This window comes from Plodia interpunctella, chromosome 11, assembly GCF_027563975.2.
Source record: "Plodia interpunctella isolate USDA-ARS_2022_Savannah chromosome 11, ilPloInte3.2, whole genome shotgun sequence".
Classification (NCBI taxonomy): Eukaryota; Metazoa; Arthropoda; class Insecta; order Lepidoptera; family Pyralidae; genus Plodia; species Plodia interpunctella.
In genome coordinates this window covers 1,400,264-1,424,167 of record NC_071304.1, presented here as the reverse complement: position 1 = coordinate 1,424,167, position 23,904 = coordinate 1,400,264, and the positions used below count along the sequence as shown (strand labels likewise).

Here is a 23,904-nt window from a genome sequence, read left to right as displayed (position 1 = left end):
ACTAATTTATATCTGAGTATTTAATAGACTTCCATGTAATCAATATGATCTTCATATTCCTAATGCCATTTGACAGCGTAAAAATAAATATTATTTGTAGAATCAGCTGTGATTTTGCAACCAATGCCGACCCTCCAATCGACCACATTCAGGGAAAGATCTGGCCTTATTTTAGGACAATCTTATTTATGTATATCAATAAGTACTTATAGTAAAACTGTAAGTGGACTATTATTTATTCGCGCATCACGTAAAAACTTCTGATTTCACAGTTCTGTAGCGGATGGTCTAACTTATAGGTTTATTTATTTATTTATTTATTTATTCATAAGTACACAAAACAGTAAGTTAGGTTAGGACATGCACATAAAATATATGAAAATCACATAGTTTCTACGAATTAACCAAACTGACCAACAATACGTGTACATAATATGTTAAATTTTGCCCACATCAAAATACAAAGTGAAAACAACACAAATAACATATAAGGAAACAGAGGAATACAACGCTAAAATAGCAATTTAATTTATTATAACACTACGGCACTTCCTTTTGAATGACATTAGTGAAGTGCAAAACATGACGGGTAGTTCGGTTGATGAACAAAGGCAGTTAAAAAATCGACACGCGACACGTTGTTTAGATTCGGAGTCAATAATAAGCGTTCGCACGGCATAAACGCGAAGCCGCGGGCAAGATCTAGTCTCTAGTCTAAGAAATTAATGTTATACTTACATTTTGATCAGAAATGCACGGGTGCGCGCGGCTCGCACGAGTCAGGAGGACTCGGCGCCACGTTCGCACGAACCTTGCCGCCAGCGTACAAAGTGAGCAAGTCCGTTGTGGCACTTCTGAAGGCTTTCGGCTGGACCAAATTCGCTATTGTGGTCGGTGACGCTGTCACTGCTGCTGCTCAGCAGATGGACGCTATCAAGGTGAGTAAAGTTTTAACAGTCAGCCAATGGTTCATGCAGAGAATACTTGTCTCTTATCACACAACGACTTCTATAGCCTAATAGTCCCATGGGTTCGATACCCAGTCAGGTCAACATGGAAAATGATATTATTCATATTGACCTGGGTCTTGAGTGTTTATATATTTATATTCGTTGAGTTAGTATCCCATAACACAAGTCTCGAACTTACCTTGGGGATAGTTCAATCTGCGTGATTTTTACCTATATATTTATTTTTATTTAAGCGATTTCACGCGAAATCAGATTTTGGAAATGATCAAGTACACGATACATTTCTAGTCCCTAGGGTCTAGGGGCAGAGATATGAAAAAAAGGTCTATGTTTGATATGAATGATGATCGGTTCAGTGGTTTAGCTGTCGAAACGTGACTGATAGACTTACGCATTTACAATGTTAGTATGTAAGTATGGATTTATCAGTTAAAATATCAGAATATAGGAGATTTTGGCCATTAAGTTATTTAATATATAGGTATACCTGAAGGAAGAATTTATTTAAACTTTTTTTTATTCTATGAAAATAGCAATACCTGAAATATGCATGTGCGTGTGGTCTGAGGGCCCACTGCTCTTGTTAAGTAATGGAATATAAAAAACTTGTAATATATACGTGATTTGTGATCTTCAAGTGTCTGAAAGTAACACAGGTATCTATTATGTTAGATTATGGAGATCGAGTATGTCATGCACACTCAAATGGTCAAACCGGTAGCGGCGTCGTGGATCGGGTCGGGAGGTTCCCTCTATTGTGGTTGAGCTTCGCGATGGCTGACTCACGCGTCAACTCGTGAACGGGTGCTGCTGGTCAGCTCGATCTTTTATTAAAAGTTTTTTTTTGTTTGGTTAATTATACATATATATATATATATATATATATATATATATATATATATATATATATATATATATATATATATATATATAAGTATATATATTTTCATTGCAGCACTTGATCACAATCATAATATGTTTCAGTATACCTTTTGACCATGTACTTTATTGTGTACTTACATGTTATATTACTGATAAAAAATTATACATAAATTTATGCACAACACTGGACCAACACTGTTTGAATGAGTTTCTTTCGGCATTTCTTCTCAGCAGTGGTCGTTCCGAAATGCTAGTAGTTTGTAGCTTTGGTAAACATCATTTAATTTAGAATATGACGTGAAAAAGTGCCTGTGAAGGCCTAATTTCTGAATAAATGATTTGATTTTGATTTTGATATAGCGTACTATATACTCTTTTCCACCGAAATGTTAGAGATTGTTCCTGGAAATCATATCTAATATAATATTACAATACATTCCAACTTGCTGTGTGAAAATTGTGTTATACGTTATATTTACGCCGGCTTAAATTTTTACTCTATCGCTGTCTGTCCTTATTACGTGGACTAACGGCCCGTCCCTGCGTCACTCGGGTAAAAACATAATAAATTATACCCCTGAACCTTCCTTAGGGATCACACTATCTATAGGTGAAAATCGTATGAAAATCCGTACAGTAGTTTTTGACTTTATCGCGAGCAGACAAAGGTTTTTGTTTCACAATATTTAAGGTTAGTATATGTTTTCTATTGTTACTCGTATATTAAAGTTATCATAACACACAATAATACGAAGGAATTGAACTTTTTGAGAGGAGTTATTATATTTACTATATAATATTATAATTATATTAGTTATTGCTATTAACAGAAAATGTTTTAAAACAATGTTATTATGGTTGATTATTAACCCGAATATGAGTAACAAATTGGGACGAGTGTCCGGAAGCCCTCCAAACTTTTATGTACTTACCTAACCGATATATTTTAGTTCCCAGAAACATATCCAATTAATTGTTTTTACACTACTGCCAAATACGAATGTTTATACGACACTAGCTGCGCCTCGGATCTTCGCTCCCGTGGGAATTTCGTGGGATAAAAAGTATCAGTGTTATTCCAGGTTATTTTCTACCTGTGTAATAAATTTCATAACAATCCGTCCAAAAGACTTCGCGTGATTGAGTAACAAACATTCACGCATACAACCTCACAAACTTTCGCATTTGTAATATTAGTAGTAAAATGTCATATTTATTTTTTATAAACTTGTTTCTTTATTTCATAGACGATAGTTTTTTTTTATGTACGGACAAGTTACACAGTATTGAGTTGGCCCCAAAGTCAGTTCGAGACATGTGTTATTGGTTATTACTAAAGGGTTACTATGGGTTCTATTTTCTAAACATATACATACACATATAGATAAACATCCAAGACCCAGGTCAATCTGAGAAAGTTCATTTCCCATGTTGACCTGACCTGGGATTGAACCCGTCCCGGTTAGCAGTCCGGCATGATGACCATTAGGCCACGGGGGTCGTCAATAGAATGCGTATGTAATGCTGTACGTTTGTTTGTTCCCAGGAGCTGGCCCACGCCAATGCCATGGCTGTGACCGCGGAACACAGCTTCGCGGATTACATCCCGCTACACATCTCTGATATGGAGCGGATCGTGGACCAGACTTACGACAAGACTCGGGGTAAGTGCAGCGTTCGAAAAAGTTAACTATCAACTTATAACCTCATTATATACACAATTTTTATGAACATAAAAGTTCGCGAGGTTTGCGTAAGTACCTATAAGTATTTCACTCAATTAAATACGTATTAGTTTATTTACACAAGTAAACCTCGCGACAAGCTTTTATGGTCATATAAATTGTGTATAATGAGGTTATAAGTTGGTAGTTAAAATTTTGAAGGAGAATGGTTTTTTCTTATTTTTGGAGCATTTAAATAATAGCTTTAAAAAAAAAGTTTTTTTCTTTTAATTTATTTTTTGTTAATAACAAGAGCCATACAGAATTGATATGATACAGAACATATGTGATAGGGTAAGCAGATTTTTTTATGCTTTCAAGCACTTAAGATGTGCTATAGGTGTATCGACAGCTAAAACAGTCTATCATTGGTTTGTTATATATATTCTTTATTATGGGGAAATTCTACAGAAGGTTTTTATGTTAATCTAAGTATACATAAGGTCCATAGATAAAATTAAATATTTATTTTATCTATGATAAGGACGGACAGAAAGCGCAGCGATTTTGTTTTGTTATTTATCATTTCGGCCCCGATTTTTTTGTGTACAGTGAACAAAATGTTAATTCTTTTCCTGCTTATTGGTTCGATTTTTTCTCGGATGGATTCGAGGAGCCTCCATCACAACGCCGTAGACAAACGGCTCAAATCATCCCATTTACATAATCCGAGCAAAATTCTTGCTAGTAACAGTTTAAAGTGAAACATGAAACTGAGTCAGATTTAACTTCAAACAGATTGGGTTGCACCAGTCCACTTTGACGTTAAATGTAATGCGGAGAATGACGCAAAGTATTGGTATTTTATCTAACGTCGGTTGCATGAAGGTTAAAGTGAATGTTAAACTTGACTGGTGCAACTCGCCCTTAGTTCCTCACTTTATGACAGGAGATACCAAGATTAGATCTACAAGACTTTGGAGTGTCGAAACTGTAAACGTTAATTTTGAATATATATTAATGAGACGAAAAATACTAGAAACATTTTAAAAAGTATTTTTAAAAACATTCAAATTCAAATTCAAAATCAAAATTCTTTATTTAATTTAGGATGATATATCTACCTACATCACTTATTGACGTCAAAAATTACTTAAATTAAGTCTACCGCCGACTTCCAAAGCGCAGGTGAAGAAGAAGCGGTGCAACAAACTTCACTGCAGCCTTTTCTCCAAGGGTTCGCGGCGTCACATCCCCGAATGAATCAGGGAATACGAGATTGAATAGAATTTTATATTAACTATAGGTACTTTATGTGTTGTACAAACTGTCATCGAAGTATATTAGAGGGACTTGCAGAAATGCTATTTTTGTACCGACCAATATATTAACCCGTATTTTCCATTTCATTTCACAGTAATACAGTAAGTAGGTTAGAATGCAATATGTCCTAAGCTACTTTCCCGGAGTCAACGGCCGGCCATCCCTTTATGTTCGAAACAAACACTAAACAGCTCTTAACGTAATTGCGTTTATTAAGAATTATAATAGGTAATTGCTCTTTAAAAGCTATAAAATAACACCTAGACTGTGTGGCCTCATTCGCACGGGCGTATTTTCAACGCTCGTTCAAATAATGTATTTGCAACGTATTTTTTCTCGCGACCCAACCGCTGTGTCTTGATGCGATTCGAAATTTGACCGAACGCACCGTCGAATTTCAAATGTCGCTTATGCCAGAAGCGATAAAAAAAGCGTTAATGTTATCGCGAGCTATACTCCCGAGGGGTAAAAGAAATATAAGGTTTTTTCAGAAGCTTGACCTTAAATTGCGCAGGCGCATTTTCTCGACCTCTTTCAGAATAAATTACTTTTCGCAATGTGTTTATTAAACAACACGCCAACCTATCAAAATTGTATGCAAATTGTCGTCCTTATTTCCAAGCCAAAGATTCATGTAAATTGGCATGCGGCTGACTGGTATATATTATCATCGTCATTTCAGCCCCTTTCCGTCCCTCTCTTATCCATGTATGTGTGTGTGACATGTATGACTCTTCTCTATGGCGACTTTGACTGTATATAAACACCATCCAAATTCTTCTTCATTGTTGTATTTCCTCATGGCTGAGGGTCGTGGTCATTACGTGGAATGAAACACACACAACAACTTTTTTGGCACTATTAATGGAGTGGTTTGCCATTGCCTTCTCCACTTCACACGCAAGTTAATAATCAACCAGTGTGCAGGTTTCCTCACGATGTTTTCCTTTTTTTTTGCAAGTGGTTCCTATGAAAAATACAACACATGAGTCAAATTAGTATACAATACTCATGTGGAACGAGTAATTGGATTCGAACCTGTGACTTTTCGATCTCCAGGTGGGCGTCGTAACCATTACACCACCACCGCTTCAAATATTATCTTGAAAATTTATAGTCTAATGGCTGAGGTAAGAACCGGGAACACGCTCAGTCTGTTAAGATATAGTTTAGGCACCTATAAATTTCATACACGTGTAGCAGAGCTCATGTAAAGGTCAAAAAGGTAATCCATATAATCCGTTTACTGAAATTCCCAGACATGACATTGAGAAGAAGGTAGTAAGATCTCAGAATCGTAAATTATCAAGTGGAGCCTTCCAATATTCCGGCAGATTAAGGTGACACGGAATTTTTACAGCAATCTGACGCCGTCTCAATCTGTCGCTCGCTACTAATTGTATTTAATTTGTAGTCAAGTATTTAGAATTACAATATTAATTTTAATGCTGAAATTTATTCTTTTTTTTTTAGTGTTAGTGTTGTAAATATATTTTATTTTTTTTCCTCAATGCAATAAATAAAAAGTCTTCATAATAATTATATAAGTTTGTAACTCAGAATTTTTAGATTTTTTTCTAAAAGAAAGCCTGTGTATGTAAAAAATGTGGTATGAGATTTTTTTTGTCCTATACTATAAACTAGCGACCCGGCCTGGCTTCGCACTGATGCCATTTTATGCTTGTTACATATACATAAACCTCCCTCTGGAATCACTCTATCTATTTAAAAAACCCGCATCAATCCGTTGCGTTGTTTAAAGATCTAAGCATACATAGGGACAGACAGCGGGAAGTGACTTTGTTTTATTCTATGTAGTGATAAGAAATAAATAAATAAAAATAATAAAGGTCGAACAAATAAGTATGTATTGATTTTTATAACATCAAATAACAGTTAAAGGGCAAAAAGGGCCTTTTCATTCGCTGTTATTCTAAACACGTAAACTGAAAAATGAATCTTGCCTTAAGGGCCCGTGGCAATATTTCTTTATTGCGTGAGCCTTATTTTGTACTTTCTATTACAGGAAGGAGAAATATATTCTTAATTCTGGATCGGCTTGTTTTTATTAGATATTTTTATTCTTAGCCTTTTTTCATCTGAGTCTCTGTCGTTCTTGTACCTAGTTGTTCTATTATTGTTTTATATAATTAATATTCAAATAAAGTGAAATATCTAAATCTTGTCATTGGTAAGTACAGACAGATAGATAGTTTCGAATTTATAATATAAGTATGATATCAATTTCTTCGTTTCTTGCTTGACCGATGTACAGTCAAATGTGAACTCTACGCGGAGATAATACGTGAGAATTTGCAATGATTTTTGGTAAGTTTATGTTATGTTAACCGTACAAATAAATACTAAGGTAAGTATTAAAGAAACTTCTTAACAAAATAAATACTTCATGGCTACGTCCAACGTCCTAAATAAAACGGGGACAATTTTTTTGGGGTCTACTCACTGTCCAACCCTTACATTACGGTATATATTTCAAACTGTCTGACCTACATACGATCTAAGTGGGTTAGTGTATTACATAAAAAATGTCAGTTTATATATTTTTTTTCTAGTGTGTTATCGCTAAAACCGGTGTCCAATTTAATTTAAGCCGCTTTAGCCTGGCATGACTTTTGCGACTAGGTCTGCACGGTTACTGACATCTGCATCAAGTAATCGCATACACACTACACAGAAAACCACTATACGTAAATCAGATCGGTACATACAAACGATGACAAATGGACGGTCTTAACCAATGGATGAATGAAAGAGGCTGTGCTTTTTTAAGCAATAAAAATATTAAAAAGCATTAATTATTAAATTTATTTTTTATTTTCGTCTTTTCTAAGCAGTGTTTCTTATGCATTTTTAAAAGCTTTAATTCCGAAACGAGTTTTACAACTAAAAATAAATTTTGTTTTAAAATAGGTACATTAACATTAACTTTTCAATATACTATACCTTTTCAATATATATAACATATATATAATACTTAGAACGAAAGCAACCAGTTCTAATTCTGTGCTTATTGCACTAAATTGGATTTTCGATTCAGCGACTCGGGAATTTCTTAATACGATTTTTATCGATTTAAATATAAATGATTTTAAATTCAAAAGGTTTTTTATATGAGTGCGTTTGAATCAATTGGTTGACTGATTTCTGGGAAGGCAATGATATTAAACGTAGTCGTATTTGTGAGTTTTTTGTTATTATGTGTTTATAAACTGTTTTAAAATAAAATTGTATGAATTGTTAGTTAATAATATATTTAAAAATTTCTCCTTTATTTATGATGGTATGTATTATTGTCCAACATTTATGATATAATATAAATATATAGTAATGATACAATTTTTAATTATATATAAAACATTGTATCATTATTATTAACAGTTGCATTGAATACCACAAGACTGCGCCTATCATAGATCACAAAAAGAAAGAAATACTTTTTTCACCCATGGACGCAATAAAGATAATTGATTGTATGAAACAGACACCGACTTCATTGGCAGTATTAAAGGAGTGGTTTCTCGTCCACTGAGTTTGTATACCTACCAATCTGACTCATGTATAGTATACTAATAGATTTCGTCGACCACCAATTGCTTCCGGTGAAGGAAAACATCGTGAGGACACTTGCACTCTTGAATATTAACTCGTGTGTGAAATGGCGAAGAAGAATTCAATGGCAAACAAGCCGATTAATGGAGCCAAGAATGATGTTGTGAGTGTTTCAATCCATAATGACCACGACCCTCAGTCATGAGGAATAGGACTATGAAGATGAAGAAGAAAACTGACTAATTACATACACTCTAGTGAACTAAATACTACAGTGTACAGTAAACCTCAATACATCAATAAACAGACTAGTCAGCCTTTGAGTTTCATAAATATTGGCTCTGTCTACCTCGTAAGGATACACGGGATATCGTATCTGTAGAATCACAGAGTAAAAACAACAAAAGCAAGCGCCAATACCCATCGCGATGCCTCTGGTTAAATTGCATTTATGTACATATCCCGCTAGGTAACCTAGAAAGCAAATGGATCAAATAAGGAACGTTAAAAATATATAGCAAAAAGCAGATTGGAATTCTTCCATTGCCATTCACATGCCGATAATATACAATACAATACAAAAATTTCTAATAATATATAAAAGTACATAATGTACATAGTCAAAAGGTATATCAAAACAGGTTATGATTGTGATCCGAGTGCTGATTATAATATATATATATATATCGATGTGAAACACAATTAACTTACATGAAAATATATGAGAAACGGGATGACCAGTTCCCTCTGGCAGCACCCGTTCACGAGTTGTTGCAATTCAGTTCGGTAGGTAGATGTGGTGTTCATTGTAGGTATAATCGCAAATTATATTTTGCTTGTATCTATAACAAACTTCATTCAAATCCGGAGAAATTAAATTCAACTTCTCTATTTTGTGACGACAGATCTTCGAGATATCCTTTTAGCAATAAATCATTGTGTTTCTTTCGAAATATTTTTCTTTTTCAATCAACAAAACATGGAGTACTTTAACTTTCTTCTTGACAGTAGATGGCAGCAGGTAAATGCCATGACAGATGCCTTTAGGCCACTTAATTCAATTTTGACATCAGTGTCATACTGGCTCCACAGTGTCGTCGAATAATTTGTTAAATTTCGGAAGATTTGGTATATACATTGCTGGTTTTTCATTGCGGTAAACAAGACAGCTCGCTTAAAAATTACGTAACGTTCACGCATTCGGCATGTGTCTGAGTTCAGTGATAGAATTTAGCTGGCATTCGAAACACAAGCGATTAAGGAGCTTTGGACCGCAGCTCCGTGTTATGCACTTAAAACTAAATACAGAACGAATTTTATATGGTGTTTACATGAAATTTAAGTAAGTTTTAATTTAAAACCTAAATACAATGGTCCAGTTATGTAGTAATTAATCTTAATTTTACAGGCCCGTAAACCAGATATAAATTTGACGCGTAATATTCTGAACAATAGGTTGAATTAAACGTTATAACCGTATTGTATCGAAGGTCAATCCCTATTTAGCTTACAAATCTAATGTAAACATTTTAGGCCATTAAAAAGGGATTGTGAGCATATTAAAATATAGATGAATCCAGAAATAAAAATGAGGTTTATTAATACTCTTGTGATTTGTTTGTTAAGAAGTTCGAATCGCTTTAATCCGAAAGTACTTATCTATGTGAAATCTATTCACAAACTAGTTTCGCCCGTAACTTTGTTTTAGGCCACAGTCTATATCTATATAACAAATTCCAATACTTATTTACTAATTAAAATAACAATAAGCCGTATATAATAAATCATTGCAAATTGTTTTAAAGTTGACTTCGGGCTCCTGGTCTCAGTTGCGAAGTAATCGGGAAAACGTTTAGATAAGAATAATATATCTAATTTGATATGATATTTCATATTAGTGAGTAAACTGATTAAGAAAATACAGGAATGCTTAACGTTAACCCTCCTTGGGAATGCTATTGTTGTATATCAGCTCCCCAAGCTAGGTGGGTCCATTAACGGGTCTCTACTTTATGCATAAAAATTTAAGCCTTTATGTAATAGCACTGTAATACTGTATTATTGGCATAATGACTTTTAAGCGTATGCTTTTTATAGGTAAAATGTTTGCTTAAGGACGTTATCGTTCTTACGCAAACAGTTTACCTATTTGAAGCATAACTAACTTAACCTAACCAAAAAGTTAAATTATGTCTTAGATCTAGTTACTATGCCAAAATATTTTATGCCAAAGAACAAAATAAATTATGCGAAAATATGGACGCTGTTGACTATACGTACAAGGGTATTAGTTGCCTTGTACGTAAAGTCAACAGAACATCAACCTACCCAAATTAATTACAAACTCGTCGCTATTACCGCGACATAGAGGTTTATGCAGTGTAACTTGATGTGCTGTTGACTGTACGACTTTGACAAAAGGATATGGAATGGTCCTATTTAGGTATAAAGCACAAATCGTGCCTGTTCCACAAAATAATAGTATGTACATGTGCTTTATTATTTGCAGTATACGTCTTCCTCGGGGAACATATAGCGCTAGTGGACTTCGTGAATATCCTCCAGCGACGGGAGCTGCTGAAGAATGGGGAGTATGCCGTGGTGGCAGTCGATGACGAGATCTTCGACCCCAGCACCGCGGCCATGACGCACGCTGGTGAGATTGTTTCTGGAGTTATGTTTGTGTATTATGAATGCGTGTAATATTCTGATTGTGTACGGTTTTTAATTATTATCGAATTTGCAATTCTGATAAAGAATTGAGGGCCTTTCGTAAAACATCGTAACTCGCTTATATGACTTTTACAATTATTTTGGAATTTGTTCACGTTCATGGTAGCGCTAGTGAGTAGGGAGCGCGCGAGCGACCCGTGCTGGCTTCATTCGCGTAAAAACATAATAAAATATACACTCTAAACCTGCTTCTTGAATCACTATATCTATTTAAAAAACTCGCATCAAAATTCTTTGCGTAGTTTTAAAGTTATAAGCATACATAGGGAACAGAAAGCGGGAAGCGACTTTCTATCATACTGTGTATAGTGATGATTCGTTCGAATTCGCCTTGACGTGTTGGGACTAACACAAATCACTAAACTATTGCACTAAAGCCATGCTACTGTTTACTTAGAAATTGTAATGCATACTAAAATACTTTAGTTCACCTATTTCCTATTTTAATGTCTTCATTCAAATTTATGTTAAACAATGAACTAAACTTTGGTCATTAAAACTAAACAATTTTAAAACAATATTTTAATATCATCATAATGTAATTTTCTTCACTAAGTTCTGCTTAAGTTTACGAAAGTTAAAGTTACGGTAACAGTTTTTCAAATACTGTTTTGACAGCGATACCTTTTTGGTAATTGATCTTTGCGATAATAAATTCTAAACGAAATTCAGTTCAGTATTTGTGACAAAAAATTTCACAAGTTTGCACCAGTGAACTTTGAGGTTAACTTGAACCTACGCGCAAAGTACGACGTTTTGTCTAAACGTCGGCGGTGCGCAGGTTAATGTCAACGTCAAAGTTGACTGGTGCAACTCACCCTAAATCATTAATAAATTTCTATTTATTGCACACTATTAAAGTCTCTTGGAGATTAAGTGTGATGTGTGTGTTTACTTATGTGAGTGCTTCAATCGCGTGGTGATTTTTGAGCGGTAGGGATGAAAGGTTCTCTTGAACGGGGCGCAAAAAATGTCTTTACTATAAGTATAACTCATTATTCTCTCTCATCTGATTGTTTACCCGATTACTTCCTCAGCCGTTGAGCGTATACTATGAATAGTACACTTTATTACACTGTCGCTAAAGTTTTAAGTTGCTCAAAGCAAATTTCGCTTGCTTTATTGAGTTTCACCTCTCTAGATGTTTGTCTCTAATTAAAACTTGCGAATTAAACAATACTTCAGCGTATCCTACATTGTTAAAATCTTCACGTCGCTTCAGTTTCCATGACAATGTATTGGTATTAAAAAATATGACCAGATGGCTCACCATTTCCATGTCAGATCATTTTCCATGACATTGCATTGTTATGATAAGCGAGACCTGAAGGCCTACCCAAGATCGGCTTCCAACGAGGGAACTCCTCAACGGTTTACTCATGGACCTGTTTTTTTGTTACGTGTTGATCCTCTCTGACGATATGAATTATTGTTAAAGACATCTTACTTCGTTTGCTTGTGGAAAAAATGAATTTTTTGTAACAAAAAAAATAAACTTAGTTATGTAAACAGTACAAATAAAATATTAGTAAGTAAATCTATACATTTTATGTGCGTATTCACCCAAAAGATTGATGATTCCAATTCATAATTACGTAAAAGAATAAAAACTTTACTTCAAAAAGAAATATTAAAATACGTAAAATCAACATAATTTATGATTCTAAGGAAAAAAAAATATTATGTTTCATTTATCTTTAAGAGCTTTGAGTTAATAAAATGACGTTCGTAATTTGTTGAATCGTGGTTCAGTGGTCAAGGCGCCTGCGTATGATCGAAAGATCCAGGTTTGAATCCAATCCGTGCCACGCGTAATGGCATTTAGCATAACTACCACTTGCTTCCAGTGAAGGAATATATTAAGGAATATATATCAGAATAATAGTGCACACACTCATTAAAAAACAAGATTATAAAAAATGTCTCAGAGAGACCACGTTGTATTTGACGCGTGCGTGACAAAAATATATATGACAGTATGGCAGTAAGCCTTTGACGAGTTCCCTAGTCTTGTCAGGACTTGTTTGCGATTTTACGAGAATGTCGAATTGAATTGCTTGTATTAAAAATATAATAATGTTTTTTTGTTGAATCTCTTAATGTAATATTGTTATAAGATTTTTTATTTTTTCTATTAACTAAATACTGTAACAGGATACATGTACTGTTGTATTTAAATAACAGTAAACTAGGTGTAGCCTACTTATTTTGGGTTAGACCCATATTGTTAAATCCTTACATGTTATAAAACAAAGTTCTCTGTCGCATCTGTCTGCTGTGCGCCATAAACTACTACTCGGATTTTCATGCTGTTTTCACCAATAGATAGTTTGATCCCTGAGGAAGGTTTAGGGGTATAATTTATTATGTTTTTAGGCGAGCGAAGCCGGGACGGGCCGTTTGTTATACATAAATTAGACCTATAGGCAGAGTGCCTGTAAACGTCTTTTAAGAGTTCCATTAAAAATAGTTTCCAGTTGTGTATGTATGATCATACCAACTGATCTCGAAAAGTATAGAGTGCCTAATATTGGGAGTACAAAAGTACAACTACTTTTAATCTTTTGCGTTGCATAAATTATATATGAAACGACAGGTATTAAACGCGCACACACGAACACACAAGGTTCGAAACGTCTAGGAAATAAAAAAGTTGACAAGCTGTGTGCGAGTTATGTCGTTTAGTTAACTTCTAGAATAGCCATAAACTCTTTTCAAGCGGCATTTTGGTCACTTATTTCCATTATTGGTATCGTTATGACACTGGATCTTCCACATGATGAGTTTTTATATGTTTATGAAGTATTATTCTACATTCGAATTAAAAAATAGCTAATTGGCAATTAGAGAATCAGAAACACTTGTTGTTTTTTTCTTTTAATATAATAGGATTTCATTAGAATAAATAAATTGTTTTAGTGTAGCATATAGGACGTTGATTTTAACCGGCGCGCCGTCGAAGTTTAGACATAATGACATACTCTGCGTTTTTTAACGTCAAATTTCCCTGGTGCAACTCACCCTAAAAATTATAATAGTTCGAAAGTGTTTCTCGTCAATACGTAATGTGGTGATAATAGGAGAGCCGGAGAGCACTTTTTGCTCAACTCGCTGCTTACTTTTTGGTCAACCGCTATAATTGTTTGATGCTTCTATTTGTAGAAATATATTTATTTCCCAGCAGTTCTTGAAGTATCAGGCGACATACATGACGTAATGTGTCTCGTTCATCACAGACAGACATACATATTGCTACGATACAATCTATCACATATCCATAAAGAGGTGGTCGTTCCGAAATGTCCGGAGTTTCTGGCTTTGGTAAACATAATTTAATTTAGAATATGACGTGAAAAAGTGCCTGTGAAGGCCTAATTTCTGAATAAATGATTTGATTTTGATTATGAGGAAAGATTTGTATTTTTATTTATTTTTTTGTTCGTAATGAATTAACTCAAACTAGTGGACCGATTTTGATGAAATTTGGCATAGATAGACATATAGATAGACGAAACATTCAGGATTAACTGTATGTCTGTCTGTTCGCGATAAACTTAAAAGCTGCACGGATTTTTATGTGGTTTTTTTTACCAATAGACTGTGTGATTCCTGAAAATTGATTTAAGTTTTTTTAAATTAAATAATGTTTTTATTCGAGCGAAGCCGAGACGGGTTGCTTAGTACCATATAGGTAGTAGGTACGGAATTTACAATATTGTATTTTTTTTACAGATCATCTTGGACAAAACAACAGTAACGACATTATGGGATTCCGGGCTGTCCTCCGACTTACGCCGTCCTTCCCGACCAATCCACATTACTCGTAAGTTTTAACACAGTATCTATACTTCCATACAAAAACAAATTCAAAAAACTCTGTTTTTTTGTTTAGTACATTAGCCTTAACCTATTGTTAGTAGTAACATATTTTAAAACAAATACAATACAATTCCAAATAATATCTAATCACTGCTTTACCATCCCACGTGAGCTAGCACAACAGTGATTAAGTAAGATAAAACATATGTGCAGTCTAGTCTGCTGGCCACCATTCTCAGGAAGCTGTTGGGGCTGTCTCCTCATAAGATAATCGGCGTGTTTGATCGGGGCAACGGGAGACTCCAAAGACGGCAGTTACCTTGCTCAGCGGGTCTCGCTATACAGCGAGGAAATGCTGCCAGCATTCTTGAAACTCTGCCTCGATTGACGACCTCGGTGGCGAAGTGGTAAAGTGCCTGCCTCCGAACCGAGAGGTCCCGGGTTCGATCCCCGGTCGGGTCATGATGGAAAATGATCTTTTTCTTATTGGCCCGGGTCTTGGATGTTTATCTATATATGTATATGTTATAAAATATAGTATCGTTGAGTTAGTATCCAATAACACAAGTCTCGAACTTACTTTGGGGCTAGCTCAATCTGTGTGATTTGTCCTAATATATTTATTTATTGGACGCGTTCGCGACAAAATTCGTTGATATAGTTATAATTAAAATCTTAGTTTAAATTCTGCAATTTTTAGTTTAAATGTTCTAAATATGTTTATAATTAAATTCAAATATTTTAAACAAGTATAATAAATGCGAAATTCTGTCCGTGTGTCACGCTTTCGCGACTATCCGTCGCTGAGCCGATTTATATATAGCGTAATATATAATTAAGCCGGAAAAAGAAAATTGGGTCAACCTTAACCTTGACTATATCACAAACAAAGTGATTACCGATGAAAAAATTGAAAAAACAAAAGCGTAGAAGGTAAGTTTCTTTCACAAAATGATTTATTTACGGAGACTCCACGCCATGCAGTCGTTTCGTAAGTCCTTTAGTGAACTTTTCTATAAAAATACACCCCAGCAGTTGGCTAATCTCCAAAAGCAACTATTTATAAGTATGTCCATTCAAGAATTCATGAGGGATGAAATAGGGTAGCGGAGTAATACGAGAAATGATCCAGAAAATGTCAAACTTGACGAAATAGTACAATGTAAAGCTTATATTTCATTTGTTTCCCATAACGTGTAGTCTTAATAAAGGTAAAAAATTCTGTTGACGTTCTAAACGTTAATTTATGTTTTCAATTTGCGTGTGGAACTGTTGATATTTTTTTATACTGCCAAGCATGTGGTCTATCTGATGGTATGTGGTCACCAAAGCCTAGCAGCGCCTGCATCAGCAGGGGAGTCGCACGCGTGTTGCCTACTTTGACCCATGATCTCAGCCATAATACTTGTAATAATACTGGCTTTTACACCTTTCAAACCGGAACATAACAATGCACGCACTGCTATCTGGCGGCAGAAATATATAAATGAGGTACTCATGCAGACGACATTTGTACCAAGCTCTACCTTTTGCAATACTAATTCTAGTTTTTTATTTATTGGTGTCTCATCTGAGTGAAAATTGTTTAAACATTTAAAACCATATTTCGAATTTTTGAAATTGAAACTTTATTTGTATTTACATTATATCTATAAAAATTGAATAAATAAATGTAATGTTTTTGTTTCACGTGTGAGATATTCTTTCAAAATAGCTTTTTGTTTATAAATGTGGCCTATAATATGTTTAAGAAGTTTAATAACATTTTGTAACTAACAAAACGTAACGTCTGACGATTACATTTTTTGATTTCTGAGTTTCGAGAATATCTACGAAACACTGAAAGTATCGTTTGCACGCACCTACTATAATATTCTCACATTATCTTGGAAGGGAAGATTCGTCAACTTACTAGAAATGTCGCTTCGCTTGGCCAAAGCAAACTGACACAAACCGTACAGAATAAATTTCACAGCCCATCTACCCGGCTCAAATTACATTGGTTTGTCACAACACGCCATTTTAATGGGATCTTAATTTTTTCACACGTATTTTAACAATTTCGGCGTATTATTATTGACGACCTCGGTGGCGCAGTGGTAAGATTCTTGCCACTGAACCGAGAGGTCCCGGGTTCGATCCCCGGTCGGGTCGTGATGGAAAATGATCTTTTTCTGATTGGCCCAGGCCAATGTCTTGGATGTTTATCTATATATGTATTTATTATAAAATATAGTATCGTTGAGTTAGTATCCCATAACACAAGTCTCGAACTTACTTTGGGGCTAGCTCAATCTGTGTGATTTGTCCTAATATATATGTTATATCGATGTGATAAAAAGTAGGGTAGCTAAGCCATTCCAAGTAATATTCTACCTGGGCCGTGTACCAAATTTAATCGAAATCGTTATTGCTTTTGTCGTGATCAAATTCAAAGGATTTATTAAGAAATAAGACCATAATAAATTATACACTGTTCGTTACGGAACTAATAGATAAAATAAAATACTTTGAGATAATATTTAGATAATTTAATTTTTCTTGTTGATACAAATTGGAAGATTGGAATAGAATTCGATTCTATTACAGGACATGAAAGCAATACAAAAACTAGATTAGTAATGCGCGCGCAGGAATCAAATTTAAATTGTCGTGTTCGCAAGCCATTGGCTCGCGGGCGGGACGTGCCTAGTGTTGTGGTGTACTGGCGTAGACACACACCTAAACATTTCTTTTATCTATGACCTAAACCTTCCTCAAGAATCCGTCCACTAGTTTTTGAGTTTATCACGTTCATACAGACAGACGTCAGGTGGACTTCCTTATATATCGTAAGGATAATATAAAGAGCATTCTGCCCTCGCATGGAAACAACATCGCATTTATAATATCAGTAGGATATTAATCGTGATTTATTTTCCAGGATACTGTGCCAAATGATCCGCGAGCTGTCAGCTGCAATACCTTTCTGCGTGCCAAATTACCACAAGCTGTTCGAAGACACCTCGGTCAGTAATTTTTACATAATTAAGCAGGCACTAGGCACGCGGCCCACCTAACGTGAACTAGTCACAGTTAGAATTCTTTATTGATATACACATGCAGTTAGTAGATTGTATGGAGTACCAACTAATTCTACATGGATATACATCATTTATTGAATGCATACATACATATTTGGGCTGGTACGGGCATATTTTAAGAAGAGATGAATATCACGTCACTCAAAGGGCATTATACATGGAAGTAAAGGGTTCCAGGAATAGAGGGCTAAGAAGAAATGGATGGAGTGTGTCAAGGATAGTATGAACAGGAAAGGAGTATCAATGGACATGGCGAATGACAGAACGAAATGGAAGGAATTTACATACTGTGCCGACCCCACATGATTGGGATAAGGTCAAGAAGAGTAAAATATATCATTTATTGACGTTAAAAATGTCATACTAAGTCTACTGCCGACTTCCAAAGAGCAGGGGGCTTACCATCATCTCTTAACGAGATTCGCTTTACGACCTAAACTGACCTGCATTGCAAATTCGTACCATCGACTTAATTTTTTGTATGGATGTGATTCATTCTAGGTTTCTAAATTGAACTGAGTTGCATTGGAATCGTTCTGTAAAAGTTGATGGTAGGCTTGCTGAAGCGACGCAACATTCTACCCGCAGCCATTTCTTCAAAGACAACAATTAACTTATTGGGCCTTATAAGCATATTATTGCTAAGTAGTTAAACATTATACATTTTAAGTAATGTATTACCCATGGAATTAGTAGGTACTCCGTACAACGGAGTATGAAATTAACATTGTTTAAAATGTCATTTAGATGTCATGTGATGTGATTTAGATGTCAAAAAAATCTTTATTTTTTAATGTTTATGTTATTGCTACAATATTAGGTGTTTGATTTTATTTGGGCATCTGACATGACCACGACTACCTACCGCCATTCAGAGGCAAGTAGTCGCATACTATTATCTAATAAATTATTGAAAGCATTAAGAAATGCCACCGCAGTCTTTTAGAGTGTGTTACCATCCATTGCTCAGTCGCGCTGCGTTGCCACGACGCAATACGGTGTAGCTCCTTCGTTCTCCGTTGTTTTCTATAGGGTTTGACAGTGACGTGCGTTGACGTACGTCGAAACTACACATAATTTCTGCGTTGATCCGACGACGGATGAGCGCGACTGAGCAATTGGAACAGGCTTTAATGTCAACCTGTATATGCAAGTAAACATAAAACTTCAGGTTAAAAAAATCTATGTTCTCATAAGAAAACATTCACTTACATAAGAACTTAGAATTTATGGCTTAAACCAAAAAATGTATTTACAATATTGTCGTACACATTCTAAAATCAGTTAATAAGCTTGTTAAGTTTGTAATCAATAAAAATATGTAGGTTATTAATGCGAACATGACTACCGGACGGCTGAGCAAACATGCACTGTTACGCAGCGATGTTCTTATGATCGTGTTGAAAGATATGTTGTGACAATTTACTTCCGTCTTTGCATCGTTACAAACTACTAATCTTTTTATTTAGATACAAGTAGATGAATCTATCTGGCCACGAATCTATCTTTCTATCCACTAGACCACAACCGCTTCTGCGATTTGATTTATTTATATTCATTTATCAAAAATTGGCAAATGCCTGGATTATTCCTGCTATCGAATAGTCATCTCTCTCCTGTCGACCCTTTCAACCATTTGAGCAAAATATTGTTAGACATTTTGAGGCTGGCGCCGAAAAGGTAATGAATAGACCCTTTTGTACAGTAAATAACACATCAATTTAAGCAATTTTAGAAAATTCACCGCTGTAACATCTCCGGACAAGACCATATAAGGTAGCCTATATAGTGAAGTTGCCTGTACTTTTTCTTGGTTGTTGTTGGCATTTTTCTCACGGTTTAGAAGCTAAGATTGAAAAGTTACATGCTTTATTCACACTGTAATAAGATGTTTAAGAAAAAACAAATTGAAATAATCTTTTGTCGTCAAAGAGGTCTTGTTGCATTCAATGAGTGACAAAAAATCATTTGCGTGCAGTAAAACATTGAGGGATTACCTTGTAGGGAGACGATGATGGATGCATCAGCAGGTCATTCGAGGAATTACCCTTGATTCCAAATTGCAATGGGACGCTCATATTAATGGCCTATCTAAAAAGCTTAGTTCCGCGGCATTCGCAGTTTGGAGAATCAGACAACTGACGGACGTGGCGACTGCTAGATTAGTTTACTTTAGTTATTTTCATAGCTTAATGTCCTATGGGATACTACTTTGGGGAGTGCTAGCACCATTAACACTATTTTCATTTTACAAAAAAGAGCAATACGTGCTATATATGTTTTGAAGAGAAGGGATTGCCTTAGAGATTTTTTTAAAGATATTAATATTTTAACTTTACCCTCTCAATACATATTTGACAACATTATGCATGTCCGGAAACATTTAAACTTATTTTAAAAAGTTGGTGATTACACTGATAGAGCCTTACGTAATAAAGATAAATTGGTTGGCCAAAGAGAACGTCTTTTGTTAGGAACTGTATCCATTTAGGCAATTTGTTATAAAAACACAAATTGCCTAAATAGATTCTTGATTTGCCGGACAAAAAATTTATATATAATATATATATATATATATAATATACATAATATAATAAATTAGGAGGACGAAAGGGTCCTAGAATTGAGCCTTGTGGTACGCCAATTTTTACATTACAACCATTTGATTTAACGTTATTAATATCAACAGTTTGTAACCTACCGTACTGACTAAGCTTTTGCAAAAGTGTTTCATGATTTACACAATCAAATGCTTTAGAAAGATCACAAAATACTCCGATGGCATCCTGTGAATTCTCCCACGCGTTGTAAATATGACTGACAAGAGCCACTCCCGCGTCAGTTGTACTTTTTCCGGCAGTGAAGCCGTATTGATGGCCGTGGAAAGATTATGGGTCTTAAAATGATGTAGCATTTGATTGAGCATTATCTTTTCAAATACCTTGCTAATACGGGTAATATGGAAATTGGTCTGTAATTGCCAGGCTCAGATTTTACGTTAGTTAATACAATTGATTTTGGTCATGCTTATCTGCTTATTAAATGAGAAATTATCTTAATAATAATGAAACCTCATTAAAATCTCATTATTATAATAATTTTCAATCTGCGTTCTCGTTAAAGCGAAGGGATGGATAAAACGTAAAATTTATGATGTTATAAAAATTAATTATCCGCTTTCATTGAATCTTAAATTTAGCTTAAATCTTAAATTAAGTAAATATTATAGGTAACAGCCTTCCTTATATACTATAAAACAAAGACCTCTGTTTCGTCTGTTTTTCTGTCTGTTCGCGATAAACCCAAACGGATGCACGGACATACATGTGGTTTCACCAATAGAGAGTGTAATTCCTAAAGAAGGTTTAGGTGTTTAATTTATTAGGTTTTTACCCGAGCGAAGACAGGACGGGCAACTAGGTTAAAAAAAGTAATTTACATTAAATAGTACCAACAACTTTGGGAAAATTATATAAATAAATTGAAAAATCCATGACAATATGTCATTGATATTCATCATGTTGAATATTCACGTCCGACGTAGGTCGAAGGAGGGTCGTTTTTAAGCAACTTTGGTTGGCAGATCTCCAAACCAGGGTGAAATTAATATAGTCTATATGGAGCCTACGTGCCTGATTACTTCGATGCGGAGTTAGAATTCTACATTATTTGAGTTCGGCTTTTAAAAAAATATATTTCCAGCCAGCAACATGCGTAGAAAAACGCAAAAATCAAACGTACGCCATTTTTAAATGGATTTGTTATATACATGTCACACATGCTTTTTAACTTATTTTTGAAAATAATAATGAGATGAAAAAATTCTGGAATCGAGCTGGACGCCATTTTGTCTAAATTGATGCTACTCACTCTTGGTATAAAATTCACTATAATCGATACATATAATAGAATTAAAGAAAGCCTTTCTCCAATTTTCCCGCTCGATTCCAGAAATTTTTACATTGGATTTTTTTAAAATTCTTCATGGAATATACTTAGTTACTGATATAGATGACGAAAATATAGTTTTGGAAATTTTTATCTGTCTGTCTGTCTGTCTGAACGCGCATCACTCGAAATCTACTGGTATCTCAATATATGTGGGTAATAAATCGGTGACACAGAAGAAAATAGCTCAGTGGTATAAAAAAAAAATATCAATCATAATATAGTATTATTATTTAAAAAACTTTTGCCGATTCGATCTTCGAAATTCGAAATTCGAAATTAGATCCAAAGAAACATCTTTGGATCGAATTTATCTTATCAATGTCTGTGATATTGGAATATTTTTGCTCAAGAAGGAGGTACCAACACGTGTTGTCACATTTAATTTTTATAATATTGTCGAGAGTATTTGCACGACGAGACGTTGCTATATATTAATATATTAATTCAGACAGTTGATGACAGACAGACAAAACAGAGATTTGTGAGTAAATTTACATATTTCGGGCGCTTAGTCGCACAAAATAAATTTACTCTGACAAACTAAAAATAAGTACAAGATATTCATAGGATTTTAAATATCTACAAAACCAAAGTCACATTGTCTTTGAGTTCAAACAGAGGGCGTATTTGTAGATTACGCCATTTTGTTTTAAAAATTGAAATTATCACAAATGTTTCTAACATTTAATATTGATGGTCTAAAATGGCATCAACACATGTAATATAAATTTTTATTGAGCTAATATAAAATGTATTACTATGAATGGAAATATATTGTTTGACCCCAAAAGGACATAATGGTCCTCTAATAAATCGCTTGTGATAAAAATCTACTTTAGATTACCTTAGATCGTTAGTTACTTCAATTTCCAATAGAGAAAGGGAATTTTTTTATTTACTAGCTTTTACCTGCGGATTCGTCCGTATTAACTTCGTGCGTCCGCTAATAACTTGTCATTGTCAATAGCTCTGATTCTCAGCAACGTATAGCGATGATACCTATATCAGACTTTAAGTTAGACTATCCCCTATATAAATCCATTCCCCTATCCCCTATGAAAATCTTATCAAATTACATCTATTCCTTTTTGCATTCTATTTCCTATTAAATTGTAAAAAGGAAATGTTCTGGCTTCTATTCGTCTCTCTTATATAATACATACATAGCCTATTTATAGTTATGTATAGAACAATATAGAGGTAAAAACTAGAAACAGTGTTTACAGTTACTAAACACATGCTGTGAGCATCCTAATCCCTAACAAGTTAGTATAAACCGTTTAAAGGCTTTTCTCTTGAAATTTTGCATACATGTATAAATAATGTGGGGAAACTCACGCGGGCCAAAAGCTAGATTAAATAATAAATTGTTGCAGGTGCCAATCGAGGCAGCCCACCTGTACGACGCAGTGACGCTATGGGCCCGCGCAGCCACCGCTATCATGAGGACAGGCCTTCCAGCCACCGACGGAGCGACCCTCATGAAGCTTCTACGACCCACCATCTACAGATCTGTGCAAGGGTTTGATGTAAGTTTTTACATCGTTATCGTGGTGGTGGCGTGGTCCCGCCCTACAATACTACTATCCTCCCGACCGTGGATTACATACGCGGGACATTTATGGTGGTGCTGGCGTGATCTCGCCCTAAAATACTACTATCCCCCTGATCACGTACGAGGGACATTAGCCTAGCATTCTCAATGAGGGTAGACGCCAGGTAGGCGGTCGGTTGTAAAATCACAGCTGAATCTTCGCATTGGAAGATTACTTTTACGAAATATGGGTCGAGGCATATTACTTTTCAATGCATGTATACATACAAATTTTGTAATTTTGATTCTTCATAGTTGTATTCCTCATGGCTGAGGGTCGTGGTCATTACGTGGAATGAAACACACACAACAAC

At 34.9% G+C, this 23,904-nt stretch overlaps 1 protein-coding gene across 1 annotated transcript in view; it reads left to right on the top strand.

Annotated features, from left to right (window-relative positions):
- Positions 1–23,904, top strand: part of LOC128673858 (guanylate cyclase 32E-like) — an 85,927-nt gene that overhangs the window by 28,205 nt on the left and 33,818 nt on the right. The window contains exons 5-10 of the mRNA XM_053752011.1: positions 750–938; positions 3,400–3,517; positions 10,920–11,066; positions 14,876–14,966; positions 17,886–17,970; positions 23,373–23,525. Of these exons, the coding sequence (XP_053607986.1) occupies positions 750–938; positions 3,400–3,517; positions 10,920–11,066; positions 14,876–14,966; positions 17,886–17,970; positions 23,373–23,525 (783 nt within the window). The remainder of the gene's footprint in view (positions 1–749; positions 939–3,399; positions 3,518–10,919; positions 11,067–14,875; positions 14,967–17,885; positions 17,971–23,372; positions 23,526–23,904) is intronic.